The 22,707-nt window shown below is 46.8% G+C and overlaps 1 protein-coding gene across 1 annotated transcript in view; it reads right to left on the bottom strand.

The window, feature by feature from the left end:
- E2F6 (E2F transcription factor 6) overlaps nucleotides 1-22,707 on the bottom strand; it is a 39,897-nt gene that overhangs the window by 10,395 nt on the left and 6,795 nt on the right. The window contains exons 2-6 of the mRNA XM_063915402.1: nucleotides 17,648-17,687; nucleotides 14,741-14,957; nucleotides 5,484-5,642; nucleotides 5,123-5,237; nucleotides 2,543-2,690 (exon numbers count right to left, since the gene is read on the bottom strand). Of these exons, the coding sequence (XP_063771472.1) occupies nucleotides 2,543-2,690; nucleotides 5,123-5,237; nucleotides 5,484-5,642; nucleotides 14,741-14,957; nucleotides 17,648-17,687 (679 nt within the window). The remainder of the gene's footprint in view (nucleotides 1-2,542; nucleotides 2,691-5,122; nucleotides 5,238-5,483; nucleotides 5,643-14,740; nucleotides 14,958-17,647; nucleotides 17,688-22,707) is intronic.

Here is a 22,707-nt window from a genome sequence, read left to right as displayed (position 1 = left end):
CAGCTACTGCTGATTAGGTCTATGACCCGGCTCCTCTCCTGAGCACCGACAAGCCTATGCTGCACTCGGCAGCATACCCAAACCCGGACCCACGCTTCTTATACCCCTTTCACATCGCACAAATAACCTGGTATCGACACGGCATATTGCCGCGTCGAACCGGGTCAGTGTGCGATGTGAAAGGTCCTTTGACGATTTGGCGGGTCGCCTGACCCGGTAATTCAACCCGGTAAAAAAAGAAGGGTTTTACCCGGGTTGATTACCGGGTCAGGTGCGGTGTGAATGGGAGCCGTGTCGATGCGACACGGTTCCCATTCACAGCATAGGGAGAGGCGGCGCAGGAGATGAGCTCATCTCCCGGCGCCGCCTCCACCCCCGCCCCTGCTGCTGCTCCCTCCGCTGCCATGGCAACCGACCCGGTATATTGCCGGGTCGGAAAGCCAGCAGCGGAGCGCAAATGCCGGATCCCACCCGGTAAGTACACGTTTGTCTTACCGGGTAGGATCCGGCATTTGCGGTCTGAATGCGGTATTAGTAAGCTGGGAAGGGATTGGGAAATGGAAAAACAAAAATCCTTTTTAAAAGAATAGTTTAGTCAGGAGATCTTCTCCAAACGTGTGCCTTCCCGGCGAGGCACAAAAAACAATTGAGTATCTTGGGAGTATGGAGGGTTACTAATTTAAATATTTAAAATGTGCCTATCCCTGCTAACCCGTCCATATCCCAAGAGTACTCCAGTGAACCCTAATGGATGAAAAAAATAGTGCTACCATTGTGTACAGTAAAAGGGAAGGGGGCAGTTTCAAGAAATTGTGTGAGAATTTATTAAATTGGAGGACAAAACAATGGCAGACAAAGCAGGGACATAAAGAGTGGAGGAAAGATGGCATGGGAAGATAAATCTAAAATAATCTTAATTACATACAGGACAGATAGGGTGAAGCTCACATAATGTAAAGTGTTAGCAGAGCAGAGGTTTTAGGTCAGTAAACAGTAAATGTTGCAGGTTTAGTTACTGTGGGGTTAACCAGTAACCGTAGTATTGCAGGCAGTGGTGCATAAGCAAGGTGACAAAGGACCTCTGACACATGGCTGTGGTATCGTATAGATGCTCCATGCTTATGGGACTGCTGGTTACCAGGACCGGATAGCTCTTCACCGTTAGCCAAGACCACCTGGCCAGAAGTGTGCAACTACTGTCACCATTGCAGCAAGTGTATCCATGGGGCTCCCACCTGGTGTGGCTTACATCTTTGTTTTTATCTACTCAATAAGGCAGATGTATTAAGCCTGGAGAAGTGATAAAGCAGTGATCACTTCTCCAGGCTTAATTCATCTGCCCCAATGTGTGTATTGTATAAAATACATTTTACTTGGAGTTTGGAAGATGTTGTCCGATTACCTTTCTTATTTTCCTCTCTCATAGGAGTTTGATCTTTAGATCATTTATTAAGAGGAAAAATGATTAGTGTACCTGGTCACCCTATTAAGTGGAATATCCTGAACCTCTGAAAGAATCAAATTGCTTAATGGAGAAAGAAGGACACACATATCACTATGGACATAATAAATAAATTCATAGGGAAGGGTTCTATGTTTTGTCCTCAAAATGACCATGATTCATATGGGGATGGTACACTAGGGCAGATGTATTAAGCCTGGAGGAGGGATAAAAAAAAAAAAGATAAGTGCAAGGTGATAACGCACCAGCCAATCAGCTCCTGTCATTTTTCAAATCCATGATCATTGGCTGGTGCGTTATCACCTTGCGCTTATCACTACTTTATCCCTTCTCCAGGTTAATACATCTGCCCCAATGTGTTTTGTGGGTGATCTCTTATTACCTGCATGTGTTTGTGTTCTTAGCAATATTTGCAACACAAGGTAGCACCTAAGTGGTTCATTCAACATTCAGATTTTATTGTCAATTTTGGAAGAAAGGCGATACTCCCTAGTTTCTACAACTGGTAGCAATCCTGGGTGTATTTGTAGGATTAAAATAATATAAAGCAGTAAAGTTAAGGTTAATAGTAACAAAGTATAGCAGGGAAGGATATACTGCAGAAAGTGTAATACAGCAGTTAGTGTTAATATAAATATAATCATAGTAATATTGCATAGTTAATACCTGGGAACAGCTTAGTATCTTTGTAGTATTGTAGCGCAGTGGCAGAGAGCTCCCACTCCTGCATTTTGCCCCCCCAAGTGTGCTGCTACATCCAACGCCTGGAGATAGGAACTGGCTAGAAGCCAGAACATGCTCTGCCCTGTGCACACAGTAACCTGAGCAGGTCCACAGAAGACACTACGCACATGCGTCAGGCCTCACTGGTAATCCATCTGAGACTCCACCCCCACAATGGCTTCATCTGGGGCAGGGAGTACAGGAGTGCTAGCTCTTTTACAGAAATATATCCGATGCTATGAGGACAGATGCAGGAGGTGGCCACTTGCCTGACATGCAAAGCAGATACACACAGAGGTGTGCGGTTCCCAGTCTTCCCATTGTTAGCCCATAATACAGTCAGACCTAATTTCTTACCGTCATCAATAACGATCGGCTCTGGATCCATCTTAAGAGTCTTTGTTAACTTCTCAAAGTATTTCAGACCTGTACCTTCCTGTTCCACTTCACACAGGTACACATCAATCGGCCCTTTATTGCTCTTCATATGAATTTCTATGCCATCCTGTAAAGCATTTACATAAGGGTTTTATTTGCAGAATATGATATTGTAAATATATATATATATATATATATATATATATATATATATATATATATATATATATATATATATATATATACACACACACACATACATACATATACACACACACACATACATACATATACACATACATACATATACACATACATACATATACACACACTATATTATATACATACATACATATACACACACACTCCTATGTAGCATTTATATCACCAACTAGCATGTCTTCGCATGGATATCTTATTGCTCAGCAAAACTAATATTACTAAGACGGTAGTATCATCTACTACTGTGATCTATATTTGAGCATTTACCCCCGGCAACTTGTGGTCGTCATAGTGAGGCAGATGCTTACAGGGAACTGCAGGCGCTTGATTTGAAAAGGAAAATTATTGGGGGTAGGGTGTATACGTGGTATACCAGCACCATATCCTGCTAGAATCTCTGCCTCAATTAGGTTCCTCTGCAGAGCAGTCACTTTTAGTCGGGTTCCGCTGCATAACTTAGGCAGAGTCAAGTTCCACAGAAGCATGATCGGAACACCAACCCTTACAGTTTTATTATATGTATAGATTAAGTAAAAGCAGTGTCAGACAGATTGTGCATGGGCTCTAGTCCCTTTAAACACATTTGATGGTGAAATCAGCGAGGAACGCCTATGTTATGATGATATATATATATATAATTTTTATTTATTTATTTATTTATTTATTTTTTTGGGGGGGGGTCCTTAGTAAGAATAAAACCACCGCACTTTTTAACTCCCTATTTTACCTTCCCTATTTTACCTTCATCTATTTCTGTATGTCTTAAATTTTAGTATATAAAGGAACGATTTTTGATATGAAATAGATTTTTATAAAGTTACTGACTACATAAGTTGTATATGTACACATATACATTTCTATATGGGAATGTAGCATGTTTCATTGTGAGATGTCAATTGGAGTAAAAGGGTCATATGATCCGGTCACGTGACCAGGGTTAAAAATTAAATAGAGGCTTGGGAAGCACAATATCCTTCCTAGTAGAGAACGATCATGCCATTGGAGAGATTGGGACATGTGAACTCTGAGTCTTAATAACATCACCCATTGCTTATCCCACGATCATGTGACGGACCCCGTGTTCATGTGACCAGTGACACTGGGTCACATGACCACCAATCATACTGGACTTGCGTTCCACATACAGGAAGAGCTGTCTGGCGGTCACGTGACCGGGAGCCGACGCTTATGTTTAAACTTCCATTTAAGCGGAGATAAAGCTATTATTACACCTCCTATGTTGGATTAAACATACTATGTCTGTCACTATTGCAAAGAACTGGATAGGTTTTGATGTTTTTGTAATATTAAAGTCTTTAGAATAATGATCACCTGTAAACAACGGGCAATCAGCACTGCTATAAATAGGGCATCTTGGCACTGAACTACATCACCTTGAAAAAACTGCGGCATACAGTGAATCGTGTTGGTGGAGGAGCTGGGCTCACAAATTGGATCCATCTATTGCATCTGGAGATAAGCCTAGAAGTCCAAGTAAGGAACTTATTGTGGCGAAGTGGACATTTGCGGTTGGACCGGAGCTAGGACTATGTGGAGTCCATAACCAAGCTACAAGAGGTCTCGCATCTTCCAACACAGTTGGTAATAACATCTTCGCACTATCTGCATTTCCTAGGACTCTGGCTATACTCATAAGATGAACAACAAGTCCCAGCTCGTGTTAATATTTTAAATAATTCTAAATACAAGCAGTGCCCTGATATGCCCATATCACTTTTTTACATGGTTTTTAAATATTTTGCAACAACCAATTATGTGGAATATGTAATAAATTTGTAATTTCTTTTAAACATAGCCAGTTCGTTAGCGCTAATTTATTTGCTTTGACACTTTTAAATGCTTTTAGGTCATCTCACAGCACTAAACAGTCAAGCTTGCAATAAAAATTTATTTTCCTGTAAACTTTGTTTTAGTAGGGGTCATAAGTGTACTAGGCAGCACCTATTAGTATTTAAATATATAACATTATACTATAATAAATGCATAGATTAGTAGGGATATACATACACCTCTCAAATACTGTAGTATCTATCCAGATAGTGTGTGGCCCAAAGGGAAATGTGGCCCCTTTTCACTTCTCAAAATTGCCTTTGCATCACTGGTGTAGAACATGCCTGATATAAAGCATGTTGACGCATAGACACCTGTAACACATTGCTATGAGCAAAGGCCATACACACACTGTTTTCCTCCAGACACAGCAATTCTGATCCATGCTCAACTACATCATTCAGCCCATTTGGGATCCACACACTGGCCTATTATCTGCTATTGTGACCACCACCACCACCAGGCCGGCAGAGAAACCCTGCTCACTTCTTTGGGTGCTGGCACTTCTAATTTTGTTTCTTTTGGTGCTTTCACAGCTATGACGAGCTGTTCATGGTACTCTTCAATTCTGTGGAGGTCCTGATAAGTCACATATGCAAATGTGTCCCGGTTAAGGATGATAAACGTGTCATTTATGTTTATTTAGATCTTCTACAAAAAAAAAAAAACTCACCAAACCCCATAAAACAAACCACATCCCACTGACGCAACATTGTAATCACAACCGTTTCGCATCACACTGTACAATGTTAATGCTTGTAATGTGTACAAGCCTCATTCTGCTGAGACTGGAAGAGACTGAACAGCACCAGCCCCCAGTGGGAATGTAATGCACATGGAAGGATATTTCCTGTTTGCCTTTTCTTCGGTTAGCTGGAACAACTGGTGAGCACAGTCGCGGATAAGCTCGTCCAGGGCTTCCTCCATAGCGGTTAGATCGCTGATATCATTGCGGATCCGCTGTTCCTGTGGAATCTCGGTGCCAGTGTGGTTCAGGTCAGTCCCCCTACAATATGAAGAGATAGGATAGGTCTAATAAAAAGCTGCTGGAGCATTTACTCCAATATCACCATAGAGATATGAAAGACCCCAGGCTCAACTCAATGCGGGTGAACTGCGCAGACCACTTCAGGAGGTTGGTACCATTTATAACCACTCCCAAAGCAATGGCAAAAACCCCAAACAGAATGCGCCACTCGCATGATGTTAGGTAATTGCCCATCCAATTCATACCGAGAATATCCCACCCTCATGGTCTCTAATGGCAGCAGAGAAGGTGGTTTCCATGGGACAGAACTAGGTAGGACTCACATAACTGGAGGCAAATGTAGTACTGATAAAGTTCAAACTAGCCAGAGGGAATATTGGAAATTGTACTGTTTGCCATTCATAGTTGGAAGATGTATCAGTCAGTGCAAAGAGTGGAGAAGTGGACCAACGGAGAAGTTGCCCATTTATCAAGAACAAGCTATATATATAAAAAAAAAAAAAAAAAAAAAAAAAAAAAAAAAGAAGGAAGGAGGAGAGGATAAGTAGATGGTAAGGCTGTTTTAGGAAACTGACATTCTTTACACCGATACATCTCCCCCAAAACTGCAATGCATGACAATATATCTTAAACACACTGGAATTACGACACATGCATAAAGATAAAGGTTTCAATGGAAATCAATACATAGCAATTATCACAGCGGAACGACGCGCCTTTCCAAAATCCTGCTGGGTCCCGAAAATAAATCCGCTGCAAAGACATAATTTCTGCTGCAGCAACGAAAATGGTTCCTGAGCACAACAACATTTTCCTCCAGCCCTATTTATGCCACCTCCAAATACCTGCCTTGTATCTAGGTAAGTGGACATGAAAATGAATAATTCCGCTTACGGGACAGGGCATTTAAAAGCATACAATTTTATACCCCCCCCTCTTCCCCTAAATAAAACAGTAATAACACGTCCAACATGTTCAGTCGTTAACAGAACACCAGCTAAAAGGAGACTTATGGTAAGACTTACCATTGTTAAATCTTTCAGCAAGGTACAATGGTTTCCAAAGGGAATAACATCAGGGTGTAGAGTTGGATCTTGATCCGAAGCACCAACAGGCTAAAGCTTTGACTGTTCCCAGGATGCACTGCATCGCATCCTCTATAGCCCTGCCTCCAGGCACTGGAGCTCAGTTTTATTAACCAGTCCAATGCAGTAGCAGGTAAGAAAGACAGTAGATGTTAGTTACATAGACCCACATTCTCACGACAGGAGAAGGGACTAGCGGCTAATGCCATACAAACCAAAAGAAGCAAAGTGCGTCAGGGTGGGCGCCCTGTGCAAACCAGTGTACCTCGCAAAAAGATTTAACAATGGTAAGTCTTACCATAAATCTCCTTTTCTGCAGCAGGGTACACTGGTATTCCACAGGGAATACATTGGGGATGTCCTAAAGCAGTCCCTCATGGGAGGACATGCACTGTAGCGGGCACAAGTACCCGGCGTCCAAAGGAAGCATCCTGGGAGGCGTAAGTATCAAACGTATAGAATCTGATGAACGTGTTCACTTAGGACCACGTAGGCACACCTTGCACAATTGTTCAACGGACGCGCCATGGCGGGCCGCCCAAGAAGGTCCAACATACCGAGTAGAATGGGCCTTGATGGCAGCAGGAGCTGGGAGTCCAGCCTGCGCATAAGCTTGTGCAATTACCATTCTAATCCATCTGGCCAAGGTCTGCTCATTTGCAGGCCAGCAAGGTTTGTGAAAACCAAAAAGTACAAAAAGAGAATCTGATCACCTGATAGAGGCAGTCCTTTCTACATATATAAGGAGAGCCCGTATCACAACCAAAGACCACTCTTTGGATGGTTCAAACGGAGACTCTTGAAGGGCATTAAGAATAGACAGATTCCATGGAGCCACAGGAGGGACATAGGGAGGCTGAATCCATAGTACGCCCTGAGTGAATGTATGAACGTCAGGAATAGATTCAATTTTTCGCTGAAACCACACCGACAAGGCAGAAATGTGAACCTTGAGGGAGGCCAGGCGAAGTCCTAAATCCAGGCCTTGTTGCAAAAAAGCCAAAAGTCTGGAAGTACTAAACTTGTATGCATCGTAATTCTGAAACTTCAAGAGCCATGTCGTCAAAGCCAGTCTTGCCAGGTCCTGGTAAACACAAGGGCCCTGAACGAGGCGGTTTGGGCGCTGAGGAAGTAGAAGAGGACGCTCGATCGAGAGACCCTGCAGGTCTGAGAACCAACGCGGTCTGGGCCACGCTGGAGCGACTAGAAGCAGTATTCCTCCTTCTCGCTTGAACTTCCTTAGTACCCTGGGCAGGAGTGAAACTGAAGGGAACACGTATGACAGCCGAAAGTTCCATGGAATTGCCAGTGCGTCCACAAATGCTGCTTGAGGATCCCTCGTCCTTGCTCCAAAGACTGGAACCTTGTGATTGTGTCGAGACGCCATCTGGTAGACCCCACTTGTCCACAAGAAGTAGGAAGACCTCCGGATGAAGACTCCACTCCCCGGCGTGCATGTCCTGATGACTGTGGAAGTCCGCTTATCAGTTGAGGACCCCCGGAATGAACACTACCTATATTGCTAGCAGATGGCGTTCTGCCCATCAAAGAATTTGACACTTCCATCATTGCCATGCGGCTTCGAGTGCCGCTCTGATGAGATATGTACGCCACCGTTGTGGCGTTATCCGATTGTACTTGAACAGGCCTGTTCTGTACAAAAGGCAGGGCCAGTGTCAACGCCTTGAACACTGCCCGCAATTCCAGAATGTTTATCGGGAGGGGAGATTCCTCCCTGGTCCACCGACCCTGGAGAGAGTGTTGCTCCAACCCCGCAGTCTGGCATCCGTTGTTAGGAGGACCCATTTGGCGATCCAGAAGGGACAAATCCTGCTCAATTGTCGGTCCTTTAGCCACCAACTCAGTGACAGACGAACCTCCGGAGTCAAGGAGATCATTTGAGACCAGATCCGGTGAGGCAGGCCGTCCCACTTGGAAAGAATTAACCTCTGCAGAGGGCGGGAATGAAACCGAGCGTACTCTACCATGTCAAAAGCAGACACCATGAGGCCTAGTACTTGCATCGTCGAGTGTATCGACACTCTCTGGCGAGAGAGGAAGCATCTGATTCTGTCCTGAAGTTTCAGGACCTTCTCTGGAGACAAGAACAAACGGTGTGTGTGTGTGTGTGTGTGTGTGTGTGTGTGTGTGTGTATATGTGTGTGTGTGTGTGTGTGTGTGTGTGTGTGTGTGTGTGTGTGTGTGTGTGTGTGTGTGTATGTGTGTATGTGTGTATGTGTATGTGTATGTGTATGTCCAGTAATGCCCCCAGGTACACCATGCTCTGAGCAGGGACCAGTGAGGATTTCTTCCAGTTGATGAGCCACCGGTGGTCTTGTAGGAATTGGACCGTCAGTTACAGATGACGGAGGAGGACCTCTGGGGAGTTCACCAGGATCAACAAGTCGTCCAGATACGCCAGGATCCAGATACCCTGACAGCGGAGAAGGGCCGTCATGACCTTGGTGAAGATCCGAGGAGCCGTGGTCAGTCCAAAAGGCAAGGCTTGAAACTGATAATGAAGGTTGCAAATAGCAAACCGTAGATATTGCTGATGGGACATGGCAATAGGTATATGTGTAGGTAAGCATCCTGTATATCCAGGGATACCATATAGTCCTTGGATTCCAAAGCCAGTACAACAGAGCGCAGAGTTTCCATACAGAATTTGGACACCCTCAGAAATTTGTTCAAAGATTTAAGGTTAAGTAGGGGGAGGCCTTCCTGTCATGCAGCAGGCTTGTCCGGTTTGGAAGCAGGCTGACGGGCGGTCCAAGAACGTTTAGGTTTGGGCTTAGAAGACTTGGAAGTGTGAGCCTCTCGGGTACGCCTGACCCTTTGCTTTACCTGGAGGTTGAAAGGAACGAAAAGTAGTACTCTTAGCCTTCGGAACCGAAGGATTAGTACTTGGGAAAAACGCAGTCTTGGCCGACGGCAAGTCATCACAATCTTGTTCAGATCATCTCCAAATGGTATATCTCCCTTAAAAGGGAGTACCTCCAAGGTCTTCTGACAGTCCAGGTCCACCGACTAGGACCGTAACCACAGAATCCGGCGAGCCAGGATAGACGTAGTAGATGCCTTGGCCGCCATAACGCCTGCATCAGAGACCGCCTCCTGAATATAGTGTGAGGCTGTGGTAATATAGGACAGATATTGTCTGGCAGTGTCAGAAAAACTCAGAGGTAGCTCTTCCTCAATTGCTTGAACCCATGCTTCAATGCCTTTTGCAGCCCAAGAGGCTGCCATAGTGGGTCTATGTACAGCACCTGTAAGAGTGCATATAGACTTTAAGCAACCCTCCACACGCTTATCCGTCGGCTCCTTCAAAGAGGCGACGGTGGTGACAGGCAGAGTAGATGACACCACAAGACAGGCTACATGCGAGTCCACTGGTGGCCGGGTTTCCCACTTGTTACTCAACTCCGCAGAGATAGGATAACGAGCTAGCATCTTTTTAGACAGGGAAAATTTCTTTCCTGGAGAGGACCAGGATTCCTGACGTATGTCAATTAAATGGTCAGAATGTGGTAAGACTAATTTAGTAACCTTCTGACATTTGGACTTATCAGGTTTCTTAGACGTATCAGGAGGGTCAATCTCATCATCAATCTGAAGAATCAGCTTGATCGCCTCCAATAGGTCAGGATCATCAACCTGTGTTGTAGAATCATCATCAGATGCAGCGGTATCAGCATCTGATGGATGAGTATATTCCCCATCCGAATCGGAAGAATCATCCAAAATATTAGTGGATTGTGAGGAAGAAATGGCTGCTTAGATGACCCTTTGGTCCCAGTAGGACGAGGGTTAGGTTGTTGTTTAACCAAGGACTGATTTAATTGCTGTAACTGGGTTGACAGAGTATCCGCCCATGGTGGATTAACTACAGGGACAATATGTGGCTGTAATGGCACAGGAGATCCCACAGGGTACATAAGTCTTGTTACAAGTGTAGTCAGCATATTTGAAAATGCAGCCCAAGGTGGATCTGCCACAGGTGCTGCAGGCTGACTAGGGGGTGCAGAATACCCAGTACCTGAACCCTCAGCTGAAATAATTTCCTCAGGTAAATCTGTGGCGCCAGCAATGCATGATGAAGGAGCGTCTGCGGATTTCCCACCCTGTGCAGCAGACATTATTGGGAATGTAGCCTTAGGGTGTATCAGCACAATATAGCCAGACAAACACAATACCTGACAAAAACCCCCTAAGATATGTGACCGCAATTGCAGAGCACAAAAAGAGGATTTAAGTGGTATGAGGTGACTGAAACGTACAGTAAAAAATACAAAACAGTATATCCTGTGGAACACTATATGGGTATATGAGACCCTGACGTACTTAGACCCCCAGGGCACAGAATATAGTGATAGCAATATGTGTGATACAGAGAAAAGAATCCACACAGCAGCCATAGGCACACACAGTCACAGGTACAATGCAGAAATTATTACATATAAACAATAAGGTGTCACGATCCGGGTATCTGGACGCCATTACCTGCCGTTTAGGTGTCTTCTGAGACTGGCCCAGCGTTCCAAATCCGGATCTCATCTGTGTCAACACTCTGCACATCCCTCCTGTCATTCTGAGACACTACCACAGCGGCGCCATGTTTGAATCCAACATGGCGTCTCCCGTCCTCCGCCGCCGTTACTGTGTTATTGCTGCAGGTTCTCAGAATCATGTATCATGCCTGCCGCGGCCTCTGCCGTCCTCCAAGTGTCTCAGCATATAATTGTCATCTGGCGTCTCCTGTCCTCCGCGGCCGGCGCCGCCATTATCATTATGTTTGCACATTTCATTTCAAACCAGTTTTCCCTCCAGGTTCCAGCATGGGCGCAGCCATGTTGGATTTGATCACATGCTCCAATTCCTCCAATCCACCGTCTCTGGAATCTGCATAATTGCCCAGCCAATGCCTGCATAGCAGCAGGTATAAGTATCCTGTGTCTGGGCCAGATAGAGGTCAGTGCTTTGAATGTCATACCTTGTTCCAGTCTCTCTCTCCTGTGGCTTGTTTTTCCAGGTTCCAGTTCCTGTCTCCAGCATCCACAAAGAGACCCGCACCTGCTTTCCATCTTGCAGTGCAGCCTGACTCTACAGCCTTCCGTGGCTGTCCAGTTTCCAGCTATCTACTATCTGCTTCCAAGCAGCCAGCTTTCTACTGATTCCAGCTTCTACCAAACACCGGTGCTGATCCAGCGGATCCTATCTTACCAGCAGTATCCACTACCACCGGTAACCATCTTTCAGCTATTCTGTTTCTACGCTCCCTAGCATCTCACATCATCCACTCTGTGTTTTATCACCTGGCTGATTCCATTCAGCAGCCACTCTGCATTTCATCACCTGGCTGATTCCACTCAGCATCCACTCCGTGTCTTACCACCTGGCTGGTTCCATCCAGCTGATACAGCAGCATACTCAAGTTACAGATTCACCTGCTACAACTACTGGCATGTTCCTTGGCTATTTCTACAACTACAACCAGGCCTGGTAAGGTGATTCCATCAAAGGACTTTTACATCTGTTCTAAACCTACCAGTGCTCTGAGAAACCTTCTATGGTTATGTATTCCAGGAACTGTGTTATTTGCCACTGTCTTTGCTAAACTTGAATACTGCTTGTTATCACACGGAGTCTGTTAATAAACTTTTATTTTGAATTTTAAACTGGTTGTCATGGTCACACCTTCGGGTAATCATTCTGCACTTACATGTCCAGGGGTCTGATTAAACCTTCCAGGTTTAATTTCATCTCAGCCCTACAACTGAGGCTTCCTCTCGTCAGCCTAAACCCTCAGTTGTGACATAAGGGGTATATTCGATTGAAGTCGAAAATTGCTGTCTGTCGAAAAGACGGCAGTTTTCGACTTTTTTTTAGGTCGGAAGGGGTTCCGACCTATTCAATATTTTCGACAAGTTGAAAAATTCGACTTGTCGAAAAGCACGTGGATCGGCGGTATAGCTGCCAATCCACGTGCTTGTGTCGATAACGGAGCCAAAACTGACAGGTTTTGGCCCCCTTTTCGACCATCTCAGTCCGACATCAAAAAATATCGGACTGAGATGCGGACCCGGAGGAGCAGGAGGGGGGGGGGGGCGCAGCCACGGGCAGCCACAGGAGATCAGCGCTACAGCACAGCGATGCAGCAGGATGACACACAGCCGTGCCGCTCACGGCAGCGTCCACCCGGCTCCAGCAAGCTTGCTGGAGCCGGGTGGACACTGCCGTGAGGTCGGGCAGCTGAGTGACATCCATCTGTAGCGCTGATCTCCTCTGACTGCCGGCGGCTGTCCCCCGCTGGTCTCCCGGCGGCTGTCCCCCGCTGGTCTCCCCGCGGCTGCCCCCCCCCCCCCCTCCTCCTCTGCGTCCCTCATCTCAATTCGACTTGAAAAGTCGAATTAAGATGAGATTTGAATAGGGGTTGTCGGATCCATTCCGACAAATACATGTGAAAATGGATCAGACTTTAAATTGAATATACCCCTAATACTGCACTGGACTAGTAATACTACATAGAGATATGTATGTATACAGATATGACAATGCACAGTAAACACTGGATGTATATCACAGAGTACTTGTGCACTACTATATGAATATTTAGTACTTGTTCTCAACTAACGCTGTCTAAACGACATGTAGAATACTTAAGTGTCCTGTAAATGCACAGCACTGATGAGGCAGGTGTCTTTACAGAGGAGACAGTGCCCAGCAGTCCCAGGATCAGCGCAGCTCTGTGAAATGGCGCCCAAACGCCGACAGGGAGTGAGGGAGAGAGCGAGATGCAGTTCCAGGGCGGGAACATCTGCTGTAGATGGCGGCTGGGGGAGGAGCTACAGGTCAGCGCCCTTTCCCCTCTGGTGGACTTCACCACCGGGTACTATGGAGCCTATAATAAACGGGTTTTAGTAAATCCAACCTATGCACCCTGCCCTGGTGGATATAGTGGGGTCCCTGCAAGGCCATAGTGTCCACGACAGCAGCATGGTCCGTCTCCTAGGACCGCGACCGGATTGCGATTTCGGCGGGTCCCACCTGGGGGACCCTCTTTCCTCCTCCCTGAAGTGCGGCCACGCGATTCAGGAGAGCAGCAGCGGTGATGTGTGCCTGATGACCTAAACGCCTCCGCTGCAAGTACCCGGCAACCAGGGCGCGGGATTATGCAGCGCCGCTGGGGGAGGTAATGGAGCCGCAGCACAGAATGTCAGCATGACATACACAGCATTTAGTGTCTGTGATGCAGCCCTTTAAGTCATCTTTTTCTTAAAAAAGCTCTTATTAGGGCTGCCTAGCACAGCCCCACCTGTTAGCTGCCTGCACTGCAGGAACCAACTTACAAACTGAGCTCCAGTGCCTGGAGGCGGGGCTATAGAGGAGGCGATAAAGTGCATCCTGGGAACAGTCAAAGCTTTAGTCTGTTGGTGCCTTGGATCAAGATCCAACTCTACACCCAAATGTTATTCCCTGTGGAATACCAGTGTACCCCCGCTGCAGAAAGTGTACTATGAAACGGATCAGAAATCCACTTTAACTGTATTAGAATAGTTACACTTCCCCAGATCACTCCAGTTCTGGGATGGACAAGAACATTTAGAAACACTCCACAAAACACCCCAGCACTGAGGAATTCTAAGGTCACAATACACAGTGCTACACACTACAGGGAGGAACACTGCGTTACTGGGTAATAACATTATATAATTCTAAATATACAGCACCCAAGTCCCAATAGATGCACGAACCTGCCTCTACTGCATTCTAGTCCATCTAACTGTTGAAAAGCATCCTCTCTGAATGTCAATCCGATAAAATTGATTGCATTAGCACAAATCACGTCACTAAAAGCCTTTCAACTTAATGGCAATGCTTTCATACTGTGCAGAGTTATTTTTCTCTGCACCACAGTTCCATATCTTGGCTATATATAGAAATATTACTGCCAGCATACCTTCCGCAATGCACAACACTCCTTAAGGAAACAACGGCAGCTTAAAGATACCATCATACGAGACCACTTACACCCACTGGACGACGTTCTTGGACCTCTTCTGAATGAGATGGATCCCATCTAATACGTTGGTGATGTCGTATACTCTCCTCTTCCCTACTCCCAGCAGTTTAGCAACATCGTTTAGAGCCACAACTCCCTCTGGCGCCGATTTAATGATGTCCATGAATTTTCTGGTTAAGTAGAACAGAGAGACATCAAACCGAGGGCGTGGTAACTTCAGAGACTCTGAAACAGAACAAGGCAAACGTCCTGTCAGGGATCTGAATGTCTAATGAAGAGAAGCATTCCATAAGCAAGAACAATATGAATAACTGAAATAACAGCTATGGGCAAGTCCTAGGAAAGTCATCACACTAGCCCGGAAGGCTCACAGGAACCTATTACACAGGCATATGCCATATTCAGCACCAACAAACAGACCACAGATCCAGGGGAATCCTCTATGGGCAGGATGTAATGGAGTCCGAGTTCACCAGACGTGTGGAATTACTTTTATTAAAGGGGGAAGTCATTTACAGGGCACAGTTATGCACTGTAAATGACTGCCCCTTTAAAAAAAAAAAAAAAAAGTTTGGCCAGCATTCCGCACATTGGGCAAATAGAAGAGAGAAGAATAGAGCGCACATTACCTGCCCTGGAGGGGAACGAGGCTCTCCTAAATCTGTCCCAATTGGAAGCAGGTAACTGGAGGATTAGGATTAAATTGTTCCCCAATATGGGGTAATATAGAACTTCAAGTTGAATTTGACAATATACTACAAATATCTCCAGTTTACACACGCAGCTAGCACCATTTACAGCTTATGGGGGTGATTCAGACCTGATCACATGCAGGCGGTTTTTGCAGTGCTGTGAAGGTAGTCACCTCCTACAGGGGGAGGGGGTAATCGCAGTGCAGGGGTGCGAACGGATGTGCACAGAGCTGCTCTGCACAGCTCAGGACTTACTCAGCTGCTGCGATGATCCGGCCAGGAGCAGACGTCAGGAATCCTCCCTCCAAACGGCTGGGCACGCCTGCGTTTTTCCGGACACTCCCCAGAAACAGTCAGTTGACACCCACAAATGGCCTCTTCCTGTCAATCTTCTTGCTATTGCATGGGCGATCACTTTCTTCGTTAAACCTGTCGCTGTCCGGCGATCCACGTCGCTGGGGTGCGACGCGCCTGTGCATTACGGAGCATACGCATGCGCAGTTCTGACCTGATCGCAGCGCTGCAAAAAAAGGTAGCGTGCTATCAGGTCTGAATGACCCCCTATATACGGTTTATTTATATCGTGTCACCCTATTATAAAGTGTTTTATGGAGAAGAGTTCATCCCACACCTCAGGGAATGCTCCATTGGAGCATACATTCTAACACCACACCTACACACACAAAGATCAGTGTTTCAGTGGCCAGTTGACAGAGATGTGTCCCCATAAATCATACCTATTTTTTTGTTTTGCCGAAAATGGGTCCTAGTTGCAACACAATGCGACTCGGACGCATCAGTAGACTCTGCAGATAAATTTGATACACAACACTTGTATATCTGTGTGTGACAGTGTGTCTGAATATGCATATGAATTGCTGCAATGCAGCAGCTGTGACTTTTTTCTATGAAAACTTCCACTGTGCATTGTATACAGCTTCAGCGCGATGCTTTTGCACCCTTGCTGAGGGGGGACCTGACATACGGGGCAAACTAGCCTTGTGCTGGGCGACCCCCCCCCCCCACATGTCTGAGAAACTGACCGTAGATGTGCTACATTTAGCACAACTACAATCAGATCTGAAATAGCCCCCGAGTTGCTACGTAGAAGGATTTTAGGCAAAAAGACGCCCAATGCTAGCGGAGCTGCCTGGGACCTGGCGGCTCACTCAGACCAGGCATCTCATGACACATGGCGTATGCAGGCTGGATGTATGAGGACACATCTGTACAAGTGTGTTTTTTGAGTGTTAAAGTAATCTGATACACCCGGAATAAACACACACACACACACTCCACAGACAGGGCCCTAGCCGGAATAAACCCTGTAAGTAACTTACTGTGAGTGAGACACTTCGTTACACATGGCTGATGGTTCATGGCTATGCGACAACTTAGGTCACAGAAAGGACTGTACAATACAAACAAAATGCATTCCATTTCTTAGTGAAAACAAAGATATGAACATGATAGGGTGTAGTATGGTTTGCCGGCGGTCGGGGTCCGGCCACCAGCATACCGGCGCCGGAATCCCAACCGCCGGCATACCGTCAGCTGGGCGAGCGCAAATGAGCTGCGCTTGCCACGCTGCGGGCACGGTGGCGCGCCACGCTATCTATTCTCCCTTCAGGGGGGTCGTGGACCCCCAAGAGGAAGAAAAGATTTCCGGCGCCGGTATGGTGGTCGCAGGGAGGCCAGCCGCCGTCAACCTGAAGACCACCCAACATGATGGCCTAAGCCTCAGCTGACGTGTCACATGAAGGTGTAAAATGACAATCACCAGCTCAAAGCTGACGCAAATCCCAAGCCCATTTACTAGGGTGCCCCCCACACCTACACCACTACCTGCTCCATCCCTTTGTCTCTCTCTCTCTCCACAAAAGCAATCCCAATTTGGCACTGCCCTGTGAAACCAGGATATATATTATATGCATACACATACATACTAGTTACCAGCCCGTTAACATGACGGAACAGTAATGTCAGCACTGGCGGCTGTGCATGCTTGAACGGAGCAACACTTAAATTCCTCCGTCGGACGCCATCTAGTGGCCGCTGGAGTACAAAACACTTGAATTCAACCCATAGAGGAGAAAAGCAGCATTAGTCTTTAGATAGATAGATAGACAGACAGACAGACAGAGACAGGATACGCAGTAAAGAGAACAGAAAATAGATGTGGCATAAGGTAAAAAAAAAATAAAATATGATTGGGCCACTCACTTTTCATACTGCTCTCATCATTAGTTAGGTCTTCCGGGATCTATAAAAAGGTAATGTAAGGAGTAAGTATATCTCAGCGCAATATTAATAAAAACAAATTCAGACAGAATATTACTACTGTACAAACACTGTAGCATATATATCCCAAAATGTGCTGCCATACAAGACAAATCCTTGCCCTGAATTACTGTATTGGTGCACATAATGTAAGGAAAGCATTACTCACTGGCCTAAAACCATTAGTTATTACTGTACATCTCTAAAACTAACAATTTCCAGGACATACTGTGAGCTACTGTATACAATGTTGTGTATATAAGTGTATATAATACACAAACGCTCTCTGATTTCATCCAGGGTAAATAGCAGTTTCGGAATCTGGAAGACGCACACAATGACACAATTATATTACCCCCTTTTTAAAACCTGTGACCACATCCTCCAACCAGTGGTACCGGCCGCAGTCCCTTAGGTATCACAAGAGTCCTGTACAGTTAGAGGATTCACACATAGAAGCGTGGACATAGATGCCACAGCAAGTGTGTAGGTAGTAACTCGAGTGCTGTTTTAGCGTCTGTCTTATATCAGCAACCTTTTATACTCCGATTCAGTTTTTAACAACTAGGGAAGGAAATAACCTATTTCACTTTTTAACCAAACTGCCTCAGAAAGTCACCGTAAAACTATCATCTTCTATGAAAAATGTAAACTTCTAGCTATAGCTGTCATTTAAGAGTAGAATGTGCTGCTCGAACTTAAGATGAACGTGTTGCAACCGCATTTCATACGGACAAATGTTAAAATTGCTTGTTTACATGTTTATCATTCAAGATATTGTAACAGGATTTTTTTCCCCCCAATTCTTTTTAATAGGGATTGTTCCGTTTAGCACCCAGGGTACGATAACAGTGAAGGTCCTACGAAGACCAGATTGCCAGCCACAAGACAGAGGATTGGCTGGAGGAAGAGCAAAGACACACAAGGCATTTAGCTAGACAGCATATGTTAAATTACTCTTTCACTGTACTGACTAGCTTAGAGAGACATTTACAGTGTTGCACCCCAAAGGACTCTGGGGGTCATTCTAAGTTGATCGCTCGCAACTTTTTGCAGCGCTGCAATCAGGTTAAAACTTGGCAAAACTGCGTAGGCACCGCAATGCGCAGGCGTGTCGTACAGGTACAAAGCGGTCCGGTGCTGGGCGATGGATTTAACGAAGAATCCATTCGCAAAGCAAATCGCAAGGAGATTGACAGGAAGTGGGCGTTTGTGGGTGTCAACTGACAATTTTCAGGGAGTGGTTGGAAAAACGCGGGCGTGTCCAAGCGTTTGCAGGGCGGGTGTCTGACGTCAATTCCGGGACCGGATAGGCTGAAGTCATCGCAGCGGCTGAGTAAATTCAGATCTACTGAGAAACTGCACAAAACTTTTTTTGTACTGCTCGGCCGCACAAGCGTTTGCACACTTGCAAAGCTAAAATACACTCCCCCATAGGCGGCGACTATCTGATCACAGCGCTGCAAAAAGTTGCTAGCGAGGGGCGTGGCTTGGACGCTGCACTGAGAGGCTGTGCTACACCAGAGCTCCTGCTAATAGAGGGTTAAAACGGCTGGTTCCGGCGGTACCCCTCATCTAAACCCATCCTAACTGACTCAACCCATGGCCGTGGGCAGCACCCTAGACGCGGGGACTCTGCTGGGAGGCCGCAGCACCCCTCTGACGACTGAGGCCTACAACGGGATCCGAGACCGGGGCCTTGAGTTTGGGGTCCGCCCGACTTCGAGCTCCGGAACGCGCCCAGAATGGGACCCGTGGAGCCGTGCCTCTTCACCTGCGCCTGACAACAGCACTCCCCAGCCTGCTCCAGACCTCCAGCCACGAAAGGAACGAGGTAAATCAGCTGCCTCATCACGGGAGCGGCGACTCCTGCACAGGCCCCTCTACTCGTCCACCCACCAGCGGCCATCTTGAAGCCCTCAGAGTAGTATGCGGACGCTGCCCGGGCTTGCCGCTGCCCCACAGCACTTCACCCCTGTCGCCTCCATCAGCCTCTTCTCTCACCTCCCTACGTGCCTCACCCTCTGGGACTTGCTCAGCTCGTGATACGTGCCGCGGTCGGCGGCCCGCCGCGCGGCCCCAGAACCTCAGCTCCATTTACCCCACCTGAATACCGGGGGTCCTGCCCGCCGGGAGTGCGACCCATGGCTTGCCCTGCCCTGTGGCTCCCCTGAGGCCCGGAGGTTGAGCCCTTCAGGTGAGGAGTTCGTCCGCCGGTGACACCCGTGAGGTGTGGGGTGCCGGCAATTATCCACCCCCGCCACTCGAAGCTTACATCCGGGGTGGTGCACGGCCGCTAGCTCCCTCTCCCACTCCAGCACTGAGGAGACATCGTATCTGGCCCTCTCCACAGCGCCCCCCCCCCCCCCCCTTATATGGAAAGAAGGGATCTTAGAATTGTGTAGCGCACACAGGGTGAGACAGTGCCAGCCTTTACAGCTTCGGCCACCTCAACGTCCCCAGGGCCTGGAGGACAGAAATTGCGGCCCGTTCTTGCCTTGCTGTCCCCGAAGTGATTATCTCCACCCCTACAGAACTGTTGATCTGTGTACCGATACATCCCGCTCCAACCGCATCCTATACTTTCAAGTCATCTACTGTGGCCTTGTTGCCCTACACATGTGAAGCCTCCATAATGTAAGTGCTCCTAGCTTCTCCCACCGCCACTCATGTTTGCCTAATACACACGTACATGTTATCAATGTGACTGAGTACTCCTGTTTCACCCCAGCTCTCCGACTGGACCCGACCCCCGAGGTGCGCCTCTTATTGCCTTCTAGATACGTTCCTGCTGACGAAAAATGCCTCCTAAAAAAAACAAAGATCCAATGCCTCCTAAAATCCCCCCCCCCCCCAGAAACCCCTCCAAATTTCCCCCTTGCAAAGTATCTCCCCTCCTTCCATCATGCCGGATCCCACGGGATCAAGTGTCCTGTCCTCCGCTCTTTCAGTTTCAGGAGTGGACTGCAAATCTGATGCTCCCCTGACCGTGAGATCCCTCTGCCAGATCCTGTCTGCCTTCAAGTCAGAACTTTCTAAAGATTTGACCTCTGCCGTCCGCGAGGTCAAGACCGAGTTGGTAGCGCTGGGGGACAGGACAGACCATTTAGAACGCAAGATGGAAGAACTGGTCGCTTCCCATAATTACTTGCTCTCATCCCACGATCACCAACAACAAGATCTGGACCAGTTTAAGTCTAAGCTGGCAGATATGGAGGACAGATCACGGCGAAACAACATCAAGATCAGGGGCATCCCTGACTCAGTCACCAACTCTGAATTGGAGTCCAATGCCACTGCTTTATTTAAGAAGCTCCTCCCTGCTGCGGATTCCACGGAGCTTTTAATTGACCGCATCCATCGACTTCCTAGACCACGCACCGTTTCATCTGACCTTCCTAAAGACACCCTCCTCCGAGTGCATTTCTTCCCTGTTAAGGAGCGTATCATGAGGGCCGCTAGAGAATCCAAGAACACAGATACTCTAGGAGGACTTCAAATACTCCAGGAATTCTCAGCTGCCACCATAGCAAAGAGGCGTGCCTTTACACCTATCACTCTCGCCCTTCTGTCCCATGACATCCAATACCGCTGGGGATTCCCGGTCAAATTGATAGTTACATACGAAGAATCGACCTATGTCATCTCCTCCCTAGATGTGGGAGTTAAATTGCTGCTAGATTGGGACATAACTATCCAGAAGTCGTCTGCAACGTCTCGAGCTGCTGCCGTCCGCCAGGAATGGTCGACTATCTGAGCCATTAGATTACTGCATAAGGTCCTTTCAAATTCTGTTATCGTTTTCTCAGGTCCACTGAGGTTATAGACCTCTTCCCCTCTACTGAGAGGGGCAAGTTTTTTCTAATATCCTTGTATGCCTAATTACTTGACTCTTATTCAGGTCTATATGTTACAGGTTTACTCTTTCACATGTTGTTCAACAAATGTCTTTTATTAAGGGGTTCTAGTTTGTTTTGTCGATACTACCTGTCGATTATATGTTGTTGCCCCATTTACACTCACCTGCTAATTAGTGAGGATTTACCTTACATGTACGTGTTTCTGTTCTATCCTTCTTGATGTTATATTAGAGTGGCGGTGCATGTTCCTCCAGCCCGCCTCCACTTTTTTCTGTACTACGGCAAGTCCCTGAACCTTTTCCCCCTTCCCTGCAGTAGTCATGCAGGTCCAATATACCGGACCTTTTTTTTCCGTGGTTTCCCTCCTATGTCCTCGATTTGAACCCCCCTCACCCACTCCCCGAATGCCCCCCTTCCCTTCGAGCTCCAGACATGGCTCACTCCTCCATTTACAGCTGCACCCGGGTAATCGGTACATTTGCACTAAATTAGTTCAATATAGATCTCTTTCTCTCATTCCTGATATGTGTTTCCAATGCTGAACCTTTTATCCCTCAATGTCAAGGGACTGAACTCACCTAACAAGCGTAGACTGGCCCTCACATTCTTCCACCAACAAAAAGCAGACGTTGTCGCACTGCAAGAAACGCATTTTTCTTCTGTTAACCCTCCTCTTTTTAAGAACAGCAACTTCCCTGTGGGATACTACGCTAATGGACCGTTTAAACGGAACGGGGTGGCTGTCCTTTTTAGCAAGAATGTCTCTTTTACCCTCCATTCTCAACTCTCAGACAAAAGCGTCCGCTACCTTATTCTTACCGGCCTGCTAGACGACAAGCTTGTCACATTGGTATGCCTATATGCACCTAACTCTAACCAAGTCCCCTTCCTGCGTAAATGGTTTCTCACCATACGTAAAACATTTAAGGGCTCCCTAGTTGTTTTGGGTGACCATAATTTGGTTCTAGACCCGAAAATTGGACAAATCTTGTCAATTCTCCCAACCTATTTCGTCTGCTCACTCTGGCCCCTCCTCAGCCTTCCGCAATCTACTTACTGAATTCGATCTTTACGATGTATGGAGGACCCATAATCCCTCGGGTCGGGAATATACATTCCACTCCCTAGTCCATAATTCCTACT

Source organism: Pseudophryne corroboree, chromosome 4 (genome assembly GCF_028390025.1).
Source record: "Pseudophryne corroboree isolate aPseCor3 chromosome 4, aPseCor3.hap2, whole genome shotgun sequence".
Classification (NCBI taxonomy): domain Eukaryota; kingdom Metazoa; phylum Chordata; class Amphibia; order Anura; family Myobatrachidae; genus Pseudophryne; species Pseudophryne corroboree.
The sequence above is the reverse complement of the archived record's forward strand: the minus strand, read 5'-3'. Positions and strand labels throughout refer to the sequence as shown.